This window comes from Poecile atricapillus, chromosome 1 (genome assembly GCF_030490865.1).
Source record: "Poecile atricapillus isolate bPoeAtr1 chromosome 1, bPoeAtr1.hap1, whole genome shotgun sequence".
NCBI lineage: Eukaryota > Metazoa > Chordata > Aves > Passeriformes > Paridae > Poecile > Poecile atricapillus.
Window position 1 is genome coordinate 116,827,426 of NC_081249.1, and position 16,621 is coordinate 116,844,046.

The 16,621-nt window shown below is 47.5% G+C and overlaps 1 protein-coding gene across 1 annotated transcript; it reads right to left on the reverse strand.

The window, feature by feature from the left end:
• Positions 1–3,749: 3,749 nt before the first annotated feature.
• Positions 3,750–15,410, reverse strand: LOC131582064 (zinc finger protein 883-like). Its single transcript, XM_058844864.1, has 3 exons — positions 15,302–15,410; positions 10,581–10,659; positions 3,750–10,394 (listed from the first exon to the last, which is right to left on the reverse strand). Exons 2-3 carry the CDS (start codon positions 10,630–10,632, stop codon positions 9,052–9,054), a joined length of 1,395 nt encoding a protein of 464 aa, XP_058700847.1. The 5' UTR covers positions 10,633–10,659; positions 15,302–15,410; the 3' UTR covers positions 3,750–9,051.
• Positions 15,411–16,621: the final 1,211 nt, after the last annotated feature.

Consider the following 16,621-nt stretch of genomic DNA (forward strand, 5'->3'; position numbering starts at 1 on the left):
AAGAATTCGGGATGTAACGGAAAGCTAGTAACCCACCCCTCTCTGTTAGGATAGTAAGGCCCCCTGGAATTAGCCAATAGCACCTAACTGTGACGTATGCAAATGGGAGTAACACAATGACCCTAGGTTATAAAATGTTAAATTCCCCTGCAATAAACACCATTTTCGCCATCCATCACATTGATGTCTTGTGGGTGAATGGTCTGTGTGGCTGAGGAGAGCCACTGTGTTGGCTCTGGACAGGGTGCTCTGCCTTGCTTGAAAACCGACAAGTTTCTGCCTTCCTTAGCAAACACCTGTCCTTTCAAACCAAGATACCCCAGATGCCCCGTGACCTCTAGAGATGGACTTGGGCAGAGGGACATTCAAACTCAATGTGCTCATCCCTTATTTTCTTCCAAACCAGGATTCCCCATTCCCAGGCCTTTGCCAGATGGAGAAGGAGGCTGTGAGGAAGAGGAAGATGCCCCAGGACACCCAGACAGGTGAGGAGGAAGTCACTGCCCCTTTCCCCCTCTCTTCTGCTTCATCTCCCAGCCCAGCATTGCCCCTGGCTGCAGGACAACCCTGCTGCCAACACCATCCTGCCGGGGACGCACTGGGGGGATCTCCTTCCCCTTCCCTCTTGATTGGGAGACAAATCCCATCCTGTCCTTGTCCTTCCTCCCCCAGACAAGGAGAAGAGTATGGAGACCAGGGAGGACAAATCCTCGCAGCAGAACCTCGTGGAAGAGGCCGTTTTGAGCAGCTCCACAGTGCAGGAATCCAATGCAGAGGAAAAGCCCAGGAAATCCCTCAGGAGGAGGGGCTCCAAACCCAGCCCAGGGTGCTCTGAGGAGGGAAGACCCACCCTGTGTGGGGAAGGCGGCCGGAGATCCAGCCAGGGCTCTGAGCTGGTGGTCCATGAGCAGCTTCAGGATGGGGAGAAGCCCTACAAGTGCATGGAGTGTGGGAAGAGCTTCAGCCAGAGCAGCAAACTGATCTGCCACCAGATGATCCGCACCGGTTAGCGGCCCTACGAGTGTGCAAAATGTGGCAAGGGTTTCACTTGCAACTCCAACCTCATCCATCACCAGCGCATGCACAATGGGGAGAGGCCCTACGAGTGTCCCGAGTGTGGGAAGAGGTTTCAGACCAGCTCCCATCTCCTCGTGCACCAGCGGATTCACACAGAGGAGAGGCCCTTTTACTGCCCTGACTGCGGGGAGGGCTTCAAGTGAAACTCTCACCTCCTCAGGCACCAGCGCATCCACACTGGGGAGAGGCCCTACGAGTGTGGGGAATGTGGGAAGAGCTTCAGCCACAGCTCCAGGCCCATTATTACCCACAAACACATCCACACTGGGGAGAGGGTGTACAAGTGTCCCCAGTGTGGGAAGAGCTTCTGAGTCAGCTCTAACTTGACCAGACACCAGTGGAGGCACCAGTAAGGGAAGCCCTGCAAGTGCCCCAAGTACAGGAAGCCCTTCGTGAGCTCCTCCAGGTTCATCCCCCATTTGTGAACCCACACCGGGCAGAGACCTGGTGATCCATGTTCTCTGTGATCCATGCTGGCAAGATACCTGTACTTTTTCCTGCCTACGGCAATGACATGATGTGGGATCAATAATGGAAAACCTCTTAGACTATTCACTGAGTCCTCACGGAGGTATAGCAAATGTCATTTATTTCTATCTTAAGCACACTTTTATAGGGTCCTACAGGGTTCACGGGGCTTAACAAGTTACTATTTGTTAATACATATTGTTTACATTTTTTTTCCACCTACACAATGCCATTGTTTTTCTTCATTCTCGCTGTTCCAGGAGAGTTTAAAGGACACTGCCCTTAGATTTGTTGCCTGGATTGAAAGCTGGGTGGTGCAGACAGGCTTTGTCTAAAATATCATGCTTTTGCTCTGTTAAAATGTTTCACTACAATTCCCCTTTTTTCTTTTTGCACAATCCAGGCTTTGGATGCAATTTGTTTCAGACCTTTAAAGATACAGGATAACATACAGCTTACAGTAACTACTTCAATTAACACTATAACAAGAATTCATCTTTCTTCTAGTACAAGAGATTTTAACTACTTAGTAATGCCTTAACTGGTTAACCAACTTTGAATGGGGTCATCAGCTTCTTTCAGGACATATAAGCCATTTTGCAACTGTTTTTAGTTGTTTATGGATTGAGACTGAGTGGTCAGAAAGATTCATACAACACATTCTTTCAAATCTTAAAACAGAATTACTGAAGAATATTGGTAGAGACACAACATTATGATGACAATATAAAATTTCTGTTGGCAAACCATGTAGTTTTCAGACATAACTGTGTCTTGGCAGCTCCACTTCTGATCTTGTTTGGAGTACTAAGGCTGTGAGGTGACTTCTCTATTTACTGGGTCTCATGTTTTCAGAGTCAAAAGTGACTCAAATACTGATTTGGTGCAGAAGACATCTGGATCTGTTGGGCAAACATTCCATCCAGGTAAAGTCAAGGGCTTGGCCAAGCCTGGCTTTAAACTGGAAAGATGTCTCTTAACTCATTTTCAAAACAAGGTTCTTAATAACAGCAGCTATGAGATGCTTACAGCACAGCAAACTGCTGAAATGCATTTGTGTAAAGCAAATGATCAGAAGTCTTAGGTAACAGACCAATTATACTGTTTAGCAGTTCGTTTAATCTGAAGCCTCTCTTGTGGTAGCTGACTTTCAGCAATGATACATTTTCCTGGAATTCTGGAAGCACTGAAAAATAATAAAGCTACACTGGATCAGGCAAAAGCAAGTCTTCTTAAATAAGGGAAGGAGTAAAAAAACCAAGAAAAACCTTGTATAAGGACAGCTGCATAGTTTGTTTACCAAGATGCATTTGTAGTTAGAAAACCAAAAGATCTCAAATGACACGTGTCTAAAAGGTAACTGCACAAAGATATGTTAAAATATACGAGAAGCAGGCTATAAACACCAGAATGACACTCTATAGATAATGCTCATCATAAAAGATCCATAAATTCACATTATACAATGAATATGTCTGTTGCTATATATTTATATATAATATATAAATAAATTTATATAAATATATATTTATTTATATATTAGTAAAGGCCTGTCTGCACAAACCAGTCTTTGAAATAAGTCGTGATATTAAAGGCTAAAGTCCTTGAAACCTTCCTGCAGAAGAGAGAGTAAAGCAAAACACTATCCTTGTGTATAAGAGAAAAAATGTAAACCTGTGTGTGTTAGCCAATAGTAACTTGCTTAGCCCGCAGACTCTGTAAAACCCAATGTAAGTGTGCTAAAGATAGAAATAAACGGCGTTCACTTTTACTTCTGTGAAGAGTGTTGAAAAAGCTGGCGGTCTCTCAATATATGTCAGCAGTAAGTGTCTGAGAAAATCAAGATAATATTTTTAGAACATTCATGTCTTAATGACCAAAAATTAAATAAGGTAAAAAAGTTCTAAATTTCCTAGTAAATAATAGTCATCATTCTTTCATGTTGCCTATAGAAAACAAAAACAGCAGAGATCGTAGCAAATAAATTAAACCTTTGATGAAATGAAGGATGCGACAGAGTGTATCTTCTTCTCTCTACAAGCAGGTGTTTATCAGTGTTCCATCACAGCTGTTTCAGTTGTAGTCATCTTCATCTCTAGGAAAATAACTATACTTTGCAATTTAGACAAGTGCCTTTTAACAAAACACAAGACAATTAGGGCAAAGACAATTTAAATTAAACAATATTCAAACCTGGTAGAAATTAATTATGACAGAAGGAAATAACAAAACTTAACCTCAAAAGAATACCAAAGTTATGAAACCTAACTTAAGAACACTCAGACTTAAACATAGTGAAACTTCACTTAATTCTATCAATACTTAATTTGTATCAAATGAAAGCATAACTCAATCTTACTCTATTATTACAAAAAAGGCAACTGAAAGTTTGGTATATAACTTTTGAACACAATAAAACAGCAACATGGATTTACTATAGAGATTATAAAAATGCAACAAATACATTATGTTTCTAAGTAATTTGGCTTTGAGTATAACTCAATAACTACAGATGTTACTGAAAATACTTATTTGTAGCAGGAATTTGCCTGGTATATGCTTGTTTGTTAGGACTTTTAAAGTGCGGTTTTACTAGAGAAAAAACACAATAACACATGATTTGGCAAGTTATCATTCAGCTTTTGTGGCACTTTTCAAAAACATCAAGTCCAATTTTTAATTAAAATCCAAAGCCCAAATCAGTATATATGCTGTTAGACATGTCTTTTATAGCAAAAAGACTCACATTGAAATTACCTTATTGTATTTGTGGAAAAAACAAGAAAATGGGTAATAGATGGTTAACTTAACTTTGTCTTCTTGTACAATGAAGTTCTCCTAGCTAATTATTTTTTAAACCATGAATATCTTCTATAGATAACATTAATTGGATGGTCATTTTATCAGTAGCTGTAAATCACTCAAGATTTTGACATTAGGTTTTAAAACTAATTATTGCAAGGTAACTTTTTACCTCTGTTAATATTTACTCTAAACATTTTTAAAGAGGGTTTTTTTGAATTTTCTAAGGAGTCACAGTAATTTCTTCAGTAAAACTGTAAAATCACAAGTATGTAAAATTCAAAGGAACCTTTTAATCAGGAAGAGAGCGACTATGCTGCCCTGTAGCTTCCCTGGGGTGGGGGGGAAGGATTAATTTATTTCTAAAAGACAGGAAAGCCAGGGTTATCTGTTGTACCCTTTACAAACCAAAAAGCAGCAAAAAGAGTAAAACTGCTCCTTCACCCGAAGATATTTTGCTGGAGAAAAAGAACAAAACACAGCAGCAATACCAAAATCCCATCTGACTGAGACGTGTGCAGTGCTGGCTGTGCCAAGTGAGCTCTGACATAGAACACGACTGACCATTTGTTACAGCCTAGCATTGATTTTGTTTGGTTTATTATATTTAGACATTCAAAAGACAAATTCTGCCTTGTTCGGAGTCTGTGAAGCACAAAGTCATTTTAATAACATAGCATCCCTTTACAAAAACTTTATACCAGCCATCTATGAATATACAATATCTAAATAGCGTGTTGCAGTTGTGTTATGTGCATTATAAGTGTGAATAACATGTAGCACAGTTTCTTTTCACAGAACCTTACATTTTCCTATCTTTTAAGTATGTTTGTTTTTTAGTATTTTGTACAGTAAATATAAATTGTTTTGACTAAATGTTTTATTTAACAACAAAAACTGTGCCAAGAGAACCCCCTGTTAATTAAAGTTCATTAATAAATTGTTAACTGAAGTTGTGTAACAAGTAACTTTTATTGTGGTTGGCACATCTCTGGAGCTTTGGTAGTTTAAATTAAAAAAAATAAAAAGAAAAAAAAGTAGCTGACTAACTTAGGGAGAGAGATAAAGCAGTGCTGCGAAATCTCTGCCATCCTTAAAACAAACAGAGTTACAATGGCTCACACAAACCTTATGAAGCCAAAGGTACCAGTGAGACCAAATGTGTCAGTGACCAGATCCCAGGATATAAACTTTGCTACCAAGAAGACTGGGACTTCGGCCCTTGGCTGCAACCCAAGGGGCCTTGAGGAAGGTAGAGAGTTAAAAGTCCTGAGCATTATTTTCACTGTGTTCATTAAGATACCCTTGGAAACTGGCCAAAACTGTAAAGCTGGATGGGACAGAATCCAAGAAATAAGGAAGGAATAAGAGATATTAAAACAAGCAGCACAAAAGCAAGCAATGAAAGAACAATCTATGTGAAAACAAAGTCCCAATAATTCCAATCCATGTGACAAATGCAATCACTCTGTAGCTGAGTCAGGGACAAGATGGAACCAGGGTTCATGGCACATCCATATGTTAGCACTGCCTGTTACAATCACAAGAGTTTTAAAAACAAAAGGAAATAAAGGTATGAAAAAGATCCCAGGAAAGAATTGGAGGAACTGAGTGATATGAACAGTTAAAACAGCAGTACAGTGACTGGGATTTGCCAACTTCAACTCAAAATCTTTTTCTAGATTTGATCCAAGAAATTGCCACAGAATTAAGATTATCCAAATGCTGGATTTGTAGGAGACATAGAATGGCTGAAAGATGACCATGGAAAGGTGTGAGTCTAGCTCCAGAACAATTTTTAAAACAAAATCATACTCAAATTTCCAAGACATTAAAACGACCTGGGGGATGGATTTTGAGTTATCAAATAATTCAAATCGTTTGTATAACTCAAGAAGGAAGGAAATATAATAAAGTGGTAAGATATACTCTTTGTATATCTACTTTACTAGTAAATTCTGGTAATAATAACAAAACCTGGCAGCCAAAACCTCCCATTCGATATTAGGGAATAACAAAAAAATTAATTGCGAGTGAGATAACCAAAGTGATTTGTGCTGACATAAGAATCCTGGAGCTAAACCCTACCAATCCATAAATGACCTAAAATATTATGTTTTATATTAAGATTATTGTTTTTACCTTATATGATTCTGCGCCTTATTAGACTAATCCAATCAATAATTTAAGGACTGCAAACTACAGTAATACCCATTGATCCAGAACTGGAAAAAAAAAAAAAAAAAAACAAACCAAAAAACCACCAAACTCTTCAATGATACTAAAAGCAAGACCTACTGGCACTCAAAAGAAAAGAACTAAAAAGATGTTGACTAAACATAACGAGACTACTATAGCACAAAAAATGGTAACCAAATTTGAGAAAGAGTGTGAAAAGCTTAATGCAGCACGGGAGATGTTACAAAAATTAGAAGCCAAAGTGAGGAGAACACAAGAAACTGAATTATTTGGAATATAAAAAATACTAAAATTCAGGATTTTTTATAAGAAGCATGAATCAATACGATTAAAAAGAGAAATGCAAGAATTGTAATAAATGGAGATGATTCATGCTAACTAAATTGTAACTATTTGGAAAGTAATTATTATAAAGCAATAAAGGGAATCAGTGTTACAAGGCAGATGGACCCCTTTGCAGATGTTACATGTTAAAAACAGGATAGAGGATGTAGTTTTAAGAAAAGCAATGTCCCAAGAAAAAATCAACCTTGAGATCAACCAAGTTGGAATGACTTTAGGTATAGGGCCTGAAAACTGTTAAATGTAACACTAATTAGTGGAGCACAATGCTTATTTACATAACACAACGCTTAGTATGCACGCACACCTGTGAGGCCATCCAGAGGATGAGATGAGTGTAAGCCTTCATCCACAGACCACCGAAAGAACACTGAAGATCCCCTAGCAACAAGTGAGGCTTGCGCCGTGAAGAATAGTGACGTAAAATTTAAGAATCAGAAGTAGGAGGAAACTTACAGGAAACATTAATGAATATGCATAAGCATGTAATATAGAAGTTTAGTTTGAACTGCTTTGTTTTGTACATGAGGCAGGGTGAGAAGCCCTCTCCATAGCCCAGTCGGTTTTGCTTACGTTTTAATCATACTTAGTTATTGGCAAATTATATATAAATTGCATTTTTTTACTGAACTGTATTCTTTTATACCAAATTGCTATTCAATTCACTAAATTGAATTAATTTTTAATTAAACTGCTGTTAATTCAATAGACCTAGTTGTCTAATTGTCATTTCATTTATAACAGTTACCATCAGCATTGAAGTGTCCTGGGGTGTTACAGCCTTGAAGGCTCACAGTGGTCCCTTGTTTCCATGACAATCCACAGTGTCCCACTGGCCCCTTGGTTCCATGGGCCCAACAGAGCCACAATGATCCCTTGGTTCCACAACTTCCCACTATGTCCCACTGGCCCCTTGGTTCCATAAGGATCTGGAGTGTCACACAGGTTTATGACATTTGTCCTTGCTGCCCCTCACATCCCACTTCCCCAAAAAGAGCCCCGAGCCACCCATGAGGGACAGGCCTTGCTGTGCCAGGCCTGGGCTCAGGGCTTGGCCTTTCTGCTTCCTCCAACCCTGCCAGGGCTTGCTCAGCATTGCAGTTCCCTGTGCTGTGCCCCAAGCTTGCTTGGCCCCTGATGGAAAGGCACCTGAGGTACCTTGATCCCCTCGGGCAGTGCATGGGAGAAAACAACAAACTTCTGGTTGCAAACTTTAGAGATTAAGTACTTGGGAAATCATAAAGTGTCATGGAATTACAGAAAATCACTTCACAAAGCACCGATTTACCAAATTCTAACCTGTTCCATATCAAGTTATCCAGATTTGGAGAAGAGGAAGTCAGAAGAGAGAGAGAGAGAGGGACAGAGATCTACAGTCAGCCTTGGATCCAGCACCATCTCAGCTGCTGTGAGCTCTGGTGCCATGGCACGTGTCAGTGTCACACCCGTGTCACAGCCTCACCTGCTCTGCTCCCTCTCCCAGCTAGGGTTTTTGGGGTGCCAGGGGCTTGGCAGCCACTTTGGGGCTGGAGCAGAGGCTGCAGTGGCTGGGCTGGGGCAGTGACTGCCCCACCTAGGCAGAACTTGCTCTGCCCCACAAACACACACTGGAGATGTCTGGGACCATTCATCATTTCTCTGCTCTCCAGCGCCGAGGCAACGCACTCTGGCTCCATCTCTGGCCTCGTGCCCATGGCAACCATCCCTGGCAATGGGGCTCCACGGACCTGCTCTGAGGAAACCTCCCAAGAGTTGGGTTGAGTAGTTTTCAGTGGCATTGAGTGGTTTTGAGATGACAGATTGAACCCTCTTGTCTCTTTGAGTGACAAGAAATGGAGACAACTACACCAAATACCCCCAAAACCCCCAAGTATCTCCCTGAATCCCAGATTCCTTTGAAGCACTAGTAAAAAGTGAGGCTTTAGATGCCTTTGATGAATTTGTTGATTTTTACCCCAATTTTGTCTGTTTTACAGGGATGAAGATGAACCAAAAGACAGTTAGAATCAAATCAAAAGGAACACCTGCCCAGTGTCTTTCCAACACAGATTGCTGGGAACACGGGTCATCAGGGCTCTGCCCAACCTCGGTCGTTCGATGTGGGATGGAGTTGGGGCAGCGCACAAAGCTCTTCCTGCACTTGGGGCACTCACAAGGCTTCCCTTACTGGTGACTCCGCTGGTGTCTGGTCAAGTGAGAGCTCCTGGAGAAGCTCTTCCCACACTGGGGACACTCGTAGGGCCTCCCCCCGGTGTGGATGCGCCGGTGCTTGACGAGGTGGGAGTTTCGCTTGAAGCCCTCCCCACAGTCAGGACAGCGGAAGGGCCTCTCCTCTGTGTGAATCCGCTGGTGCTTCAGGAGATTGGAGCTGATCCGAAACCCCCTCCCACACTGGGGACACTCATAGGGCCTCTCCCCGGTGTGGATGAGCTGGTGATTGATCAGTTGGGACCTCCGGCTGAAGGTCATCTCACATTCCCCACACTTGTAGGGCCGTTCCCCAGTGTGGATCCTCTGGTGGATGGTCAGGCTGGAGCTGTGGCTGAAGCTCTTCCCACATTCCCGACATTCATAGGGCCTCTCCCTGGTGTGGATGCGCTGGTGGGTGACGAGGTGCGAGTTTCGCTTGAAGCCCTCCCCACAGGCAGGGCAGCGGAAGGGCCTCTCATCCGTGTGAATCCGCTGGTGCTTCAGGAGATGGGAGCTGATCTGAAACCTCTTCCCACACTCAGAACACTCGTAGGGTCTCACCCCAGTGTGGATGATCTGGTGGATGATCAGTTGGGACCTCTGGCTGAAGGTCATCTCACATTCCCCACACTTGTAGGGCCGTTCCTCAGTATGGATCCTCCGGTGGATGGTCAGGCTGGAGCTATGGCTGAACCTCTTCCCACATTCCCCACACTCATAGGGCCTCTCCCCAGTGTGGATGCGCCGGTGGGTGACGAGGTGGGAGTTCCGCTTGAAGCCCTCCCCGCAGTCAGGGCAGCAGAAGGGCCTCTCATCCGTGTGAATCCGCTGGTGCACGAGGAGATGGGAGCTGGTCTGAAACCTCTTCCCACACTCGGGACACTCATAAGGCCTCTCCCCATTGTGCATGCGCTGGTGACGGATGCGGTTGGAGTTGCAGGTGAAACCCTTGCCACATTTTGCACACTCGTAGGGCCGCTCACCGGTGTGGATCATCTGGTGGCAGATCAGTTTGCTGCTCTGGCTGAAGCTCTTCCCACACTCCATGCACTTGTAGGGCTTCTCCCCATCCTGAAGCTGCTCATGGACCACCAGCTCAGAGCCCTGGCTGGATCTCCGGCCACCTTCCCCGCACAGGGTGGGTCTTTCCTCCTCAGAGCACCCTGGGCTGGGTTTGGAGCCCCTCCTCCTGAGGGATCTCCTGGGCTTTTCCTCTGCATTGGATTCCTGCACTGTGGAGCTGCTCAAAACGGCCTCTTCCACGAGGTTCTGCTGTGAGGATTTGTCCTCCCTGGTCTCCATACTCTTCTCCTTGTCTGGGGGAGGAAGGACAAGGACAGGATGGGATTTGTCTCCATGCCAGAGGGAAGGGGAAGGAGATCCCCCCAGTGCGTCCCCGGCAGGACGGCGTCGGCAGCGGGGTTGTCCTGCAGCCGGGGGCCATGCTGGGCTGGGAAATGGAGCAGGAGAGAGGGGGAAAGGGGCAGTGACTTCCTCCTTACCTGCCTGGGTGTCCCGGGGCATCTTCCTCTTCCTCACAGCCTCCTTCTCCATCTGGTCAAAGTTTGGGAATGGGAAATCCTGGTTTGGGAGAAAACAAGGAATGAGCATGTTGACTTTGTATGTTCCTCTGCCCAAGTCCATCTCCAGAAGTCACCGGCCATCCATAAAAATCTCCGAACACCAAGATTCAGCCTTGAAAATGCCTCCCAGGAGTTCCCCATCTCTGGCCTCTCCCCTTTGGTGTTCAGAGGTTCCCACCCTGTCCCAGCTTCTGGGGGTCCCCCGTCTACTCAGTCCCTGCCCTCCTCAAGATGCTGGGAGTGCCAGGAATCTGAAAAGTTCCCCATTTCCATCTCCTCAGTTATGGGTCTCGGGGGTTTTTGGGATGTCAGGGTCCCTTCTCCCCTGCTTTGTGGTGCAGGAGGTAAAAGGAGTCCCCCCCCTGCCCCTCTTCAGGCTGTTGAGGGTCCTGTGAATCACGGCACTCCCCCTCTCTGGGCTCCCCACTTTGGGGTCCTGGCAGACACAGGGCACTGCTCCTCCAGGCTCCCTCTGCCAGCAGCCACCACTGGGACTCCCCAGTGTCCCCCCAAGGGGCATTTTCCGCTCAGCTTTGGAATTCTTAATTTTTCAAACAGCCCCCACCAAAAAACCCAACCCAGGGAATCCTCCAGGATATCTGGGCTGAGTTCCTCCTCCCTGGGCACCTGTGAGATGGGGGGTGATGATCCCACAGCTGGGGGGCTGTGAATTCAGGGAGTGCTTGACCTCATGGCTATTTCTCCTTTCCCTGATCCTCCTTTGTCCCTCCTCTTCCTCCCACTCCTCCTCTTCCATCCCTCCTCCTCCTCCTCCCTAACACCACCTAATTTTCCTACTTCCATCTCTTTTCACTCTCCTTCTTCATCCCTCTTCTTCCATCCCTCCTCTTCCTCCCCCAGGAGCAGCAACACCCTCGGTGCTCCGTTCCCAAACCTCTGGCAGCCATGGTAGGATCGGGGATGGAACCGGGACAGGTCGGGATGGGCAGCGTGGGGCTCTCCGCTGCTCCCACCCGCTGGGGGTGGGGGGAACCCGGCCCGGGGAAAAGGAGAGGGAAACTGGGAAAATTGGGGGCTGCAGATCCAAACTGGGACTGGCTGGGAACCCTGGCTGGGGACTCCCAGCCCTTGGGGTTCCTCAGGGGAGATGCAGGAGGGGGGAACACAGAGAGGGCTGGGGGATCCCAGAAGTGGCAGCACTGGCAGGGACTGGTTTGTACTGGGATCATCCTGGCAGCGACTGTGATTGTACTGGGGGTGTACTGACATCATACTGGGATCATACTGGCAGTGAGTAGGAGCCTGCAGGGAGCAACTGAGACCAGCTTGGGTGCAAATGGGATATACTGGGGGTGGCTGGGATCATGCTGAGGCTGTCTGGCAGCACCTGTGAGCAACTGGGATCATGCTAGGAGCAACTGAGAGGAACTGGGAGTCACCGGGTGCATCCTCCAGTGATTGGAAGCAACAAGGCTTATACGGGGATAAACTGGGATCATTCTGGAGGAGACTGGGATCATACTGGCAGAGAGTCCAACTAAACTGAGGCTGACTGGGAGCGGTTGTGAGCAAATGAGATTATGCTGGAAAGAACTGGAAGTGACTGGGAATGGGCTGGAAGGAACTGGAATACACTGGGAGAGATTGCGAGTGACTGGAACAAAAGTGAAGGTGAAAGGGAGCAACTGGAACCATGTGGGGCTCAACTGGTTCATACTGGCAGTGACTGGGAACACCCTGGGTTTATCTCTGGGTCATACTGGGAATACTTGAGACTGACTAGCAACATACCATGCACATCCTCCCCCATACTGGGGGTGACTGGGAGCAACTGGGAGCACACTGGGAGCCAGTAGCATCATACTGGGACTGACGGGGTTGATCTAGCTAGAGGCAACTGGGATCATCCAGGGAGTGATTGGAAGTAACTGGGATTATCCTCGGACCATCCTGGGAGGGCTGGCATGTGACAAGGATCATACTGGAGCTTACTGGGCAAATGATGGTGTCAAAAGGGAGATACTGGGATCACATTTTAGGCTACTGGGAGCAACAGAGAGCAACTGGGATGATGCTGCAAGCAGACTGGAGGAACTGGGAATGACTGGATGCATGCTGCAGGCAACTGGGATATACCGGATGTGACTGAGATCATACTGGCATAACAAGCACCAGACTGGGATCACTGTGAGTGTCTGGGAATGCCTATGGACATGCAGAGGGCAACTGAGATGCACTGTGTCTGTAACCATACTGAGGGGGACTGGGAACACACTGGGAACAACGGGAACCATGCTGGGGACAACTGGGAGCGAGTGGGAGTAGGGACTGGAACCATGCTGGGAGGGGCTGGGATCATCTCAGGAGGGACTGGAATTATACTAGGGGCAATTGGGATCACACTGGGAGAAACACGGAGTGACTGGAACCACGCTGAAGGCAACTGGGATCCTACTGGGATCACAGTGGGAGCAGCTGGGCCATGCTGGGGGAGACTGGGACCATACTGGCAGCAACTGGGACTGCATTCAGGGTGACTGGGAGCAACTGGGATCAGGCTTGAGGCAACTGAGGAGTGACTAGGAACAACTGGGATAGACTGGGAGAGACTAAAACCACAGTGCAGATAAATGGGAGCAACTGGAACCACACTGGATAATCATGGGAGCAGCTGTGCCCATGCTGAGGTCATACTCCTGGGATCCTACTGGAACTAGCTGGGATCATACTGGGAGTGACTGAAAAGGGGCTGGCTGGGACTGGAACTGTGCTGGAGATGACTGGGAGCAACTGGGCCCACCCTGGGAGTTACAGGGAGTCACTCTGGCCATGACTGGAATCACACTGGCATATCTGGGATTGACTTGAACCATACTGGGGGTGACTGGAACCACACTGGGGGAAACTGGGTGCAACATCTCATCCTGGAAGTGACTGGGATCATCCTCGAAGTGAGTGAAACCACACTGGGAGTGACTTATGCCTCCTACCAGGATAGTACCAGGAACCACTGGGATTACAGTGGGTGCGAATGGAACCAGGGTGGGGGTTACTGGGAGCTACTGGGCTCATGTTGGGAGGAAAATGTGGACACCTTGGGAGCAACTGGGATCAACTGGAAGGTACTGGAAGCATGCTGAGGGGACTGAGACCACAACTGGGATCATACTGGGACCAACTGGGACAATACTTTGGGCAACTGCCAGAAACTGGGATCACGCTGGTGGCAAGCTAGGAGTAACTGGAAAGACTGGGATCCTTCTGTGGTAACTAAAACCTTACTGGGGAAACTGGGATATACTGGGAATGTCTGTAACCATACCTGGGGGACTGGAACAACACTGGCAACAGCTGGGACCATGCTGGGGGCAACTGAGAGTGAGTGGGACCATGCTGAGATGGACTGGGACTATTCAAGGGATAACTGGGATCACACAGGGAAGAAATGGGAACAATTACAACTATTCTGGGATTATACTCAACTGGGATCACACTGCTTGCAGCTGGGTACATGCTGGCTGAGACTGGGATCACACTGAGGGTGACTGGAATCATATTGAAATTGACTGGGAGTGGCTGTGAGCAACTGGAATCATGCTGACAGCAACTGGGACGAAGTGGGAATGACTGGGAGCATACTGGAGATGATTGGAAGCAACTGGGCTTATACTGGGATGAACTGGGATCATTCTGGAGGTGACTGTGATCATACTGGCAGTGAGTCCAACTACACTGAGGCTGACTGGGAGCAGTTGAGAGCAAATGGGATCATGCTGGAAGCAACTGCAAGTGACTGGGAATGACTACAAGAATGTTCAGAGCAACCGGGATATACTGGGAGTGCCTGAGACCCTGCAGGTGGTGACTGGGACTATATGGGGAGCCATTGGGAATGCACTGGGGGCAACTGGGACCACACACTGGGGGCAACTGGGAGCAAGTGTGAGTGACTGGGGTCCTGCTGGGAAATACTGGCATCATACTGGGAGTGACTGAGACTATACTGGGGGCAGCTGGGAGAACTGGGAACACACTGGGCCAAAGTGGGAGAAACTGAGAACAACGGGGACGGTTTGCTGGGGGCAAATCATACCCTAATAGGGAATGACTGGGAGTGACTGCGCTCATCCTGGGGTGCCGAGAAAACTGGAGCCACACAGGGGGAGCAACTGGGCTTATGCTGGGAGCAGCCACTGCCGGCACCGGGAGCCCCGAACCCCCTTCCCGGCCGTGCTGCCCCTCCAGCTCCAGCACCCCCCAACCGGGGTCTTGGCAATCCCAGAGGATGCCTCTCAGGATTCCCGCAAATTGCGGCTCTGGGGCTCTCCTCTCTCTGGGGTCCCGCTTAGGGAAGCTGCAGCTCTCCCGGGGCTCCCCAAAATCGGGGTCCCCCCGCCCCTCTCACATGGTCCCCATGTGGCCCCGGCAGAGCTCGGGGGGCCCGGTCCGGGAAGCCCAGTCCTCACGGCAGGGGGACCCACATCCCACCGGCCCCGCCGGGGCTTTGCCGCCACCGCCACTGGGACCCCCCAAAAACACCGCCCGGGGACCCCCGGGGTCCTCCCGAGGGGCATCTGCGTCTTGGCTCTGGAGCCCTGCGATCCCCAAACATCCCCGCCAAAAACCCCAAACCGAGGGACCCACGGGGTATTTGGGGCGAGCTCCCCCTCCCCGGGCACCTGCGGGATGGGGAGCGATGGTCCCGGGGGCTGCGAATTCAGGGATCACCGGAGCCGCTCTGCTCGTCTCCTCCTGCTTCCGGCTGCAGCTCCCATCATGCTCCGCGGCGAACAAAGAACGCTATTCCAGCCGGGACTTCATCTCCCGTCATGCCCCGCGCCTCACCGGAATCCATTAGAGCTTCGTCTACAACTCCCGTGATGCTCCGCGGCCCCATTAAACTGTATTGTACCGGTGCCTACAACTCCCATCAGCCCCCGCGCCCCAGAGAGCTCTGTTACAGCCCCTCGAGCGCCTGCCCGGACCCCGAAGGGCCCCCGCGTTCCCCTCTCTGACCTGCAAGTGCCCCCTGGACCCCCAAGTGCTCCCCCGGACCCCGAATTGTCCCACAGAGTCCCCAAGTGCCCCTCCAAGTGCCCACCCGCCTCCCTCAAGTGTCCTTCAGACCCCCAAGTTCTCTCTAAATTCCTTTCCCGGACCCAGCACTGCCGCAGATGTTCCTCAGAAAAGTCCCCATGGACCCCAAAGTGGTCCCTTTTACCTTGCCTGAGAAAATGATAAAAAAGATGATCAAAGGACTAAAAAAAAGAATAATTAGCATAAAGAGGGAGAAATAGTGGTCAATTAATTTATGAAGGGAATTATGGTACTTAGGACCAAAGACCAATAATGGGTTTTGTTCCTAAAAATGTATCAATTCTTTTATATAAATATAAAAAATAGGTTATAAAAATACAGAATAATGTTATTTTAAAAATTAAATTTTATTTTTATTCATTAATTAGATTTTAATTATAAAGAAAAATTGATAAATGTTTTCAGTGTTTCGGGATGTCAGCCCCAGGTGGGCGATGTCAGACATGCTGAGGCTCGGGGTGAGGAGCAGGTTGTCCAAACAGGGACAGCCCACAAGGGGCTCATTCTTCTCTGTGAACAGACCTCCTAATGTGACATTCAGCATCAAGATCACTTGAGGAATGCTTCTGTCACCTCTTCTCTCAAGTAGAAAATTAAAAAAACATGCCCTTGATATTAAAAAAAAAAGAAAAAGTGGTGGATTTTCAAATCTTCCTCCTTAGCAGAACTCCAAACTGACTCCAAGCAGCTGCACAAGCCTTAGACTTGAAGACAGTGGAAGGAAGAGAAAGAGCCCCCAAGGGCTCTCTGTTTTAATGAACCCCAGGCTGGATTTGGGGCTGAGTCCAGGACCCTCAAGCACTGAGAGAAGGTTGAAGAAGCTGCTCAAGGAGTCAGAAGCAAAACTCCAAGTCCCTTGGAGCATCCCTGGGCCCCACTGACTGCCGGCTCCTGGCACACAC

Bases quoted from the DNA above. Each gene is read 5' to 3' on its own strand.
- LOC131582064 (XM_058844864.1), bottom strand. From the start codon at position 10,632: ATGGAGAAGGAGGCTGTGAGGAAGAGGAAGATGCCCCGGGACACCCAG. The intron at 10,395-10,580 runs GTAAGGAGGAAG...TTCCTCCCCCAG, and splicing joins GCCCCGGGACACCCAGGCAG to ACAAGGAGAAGAGTATGGAG.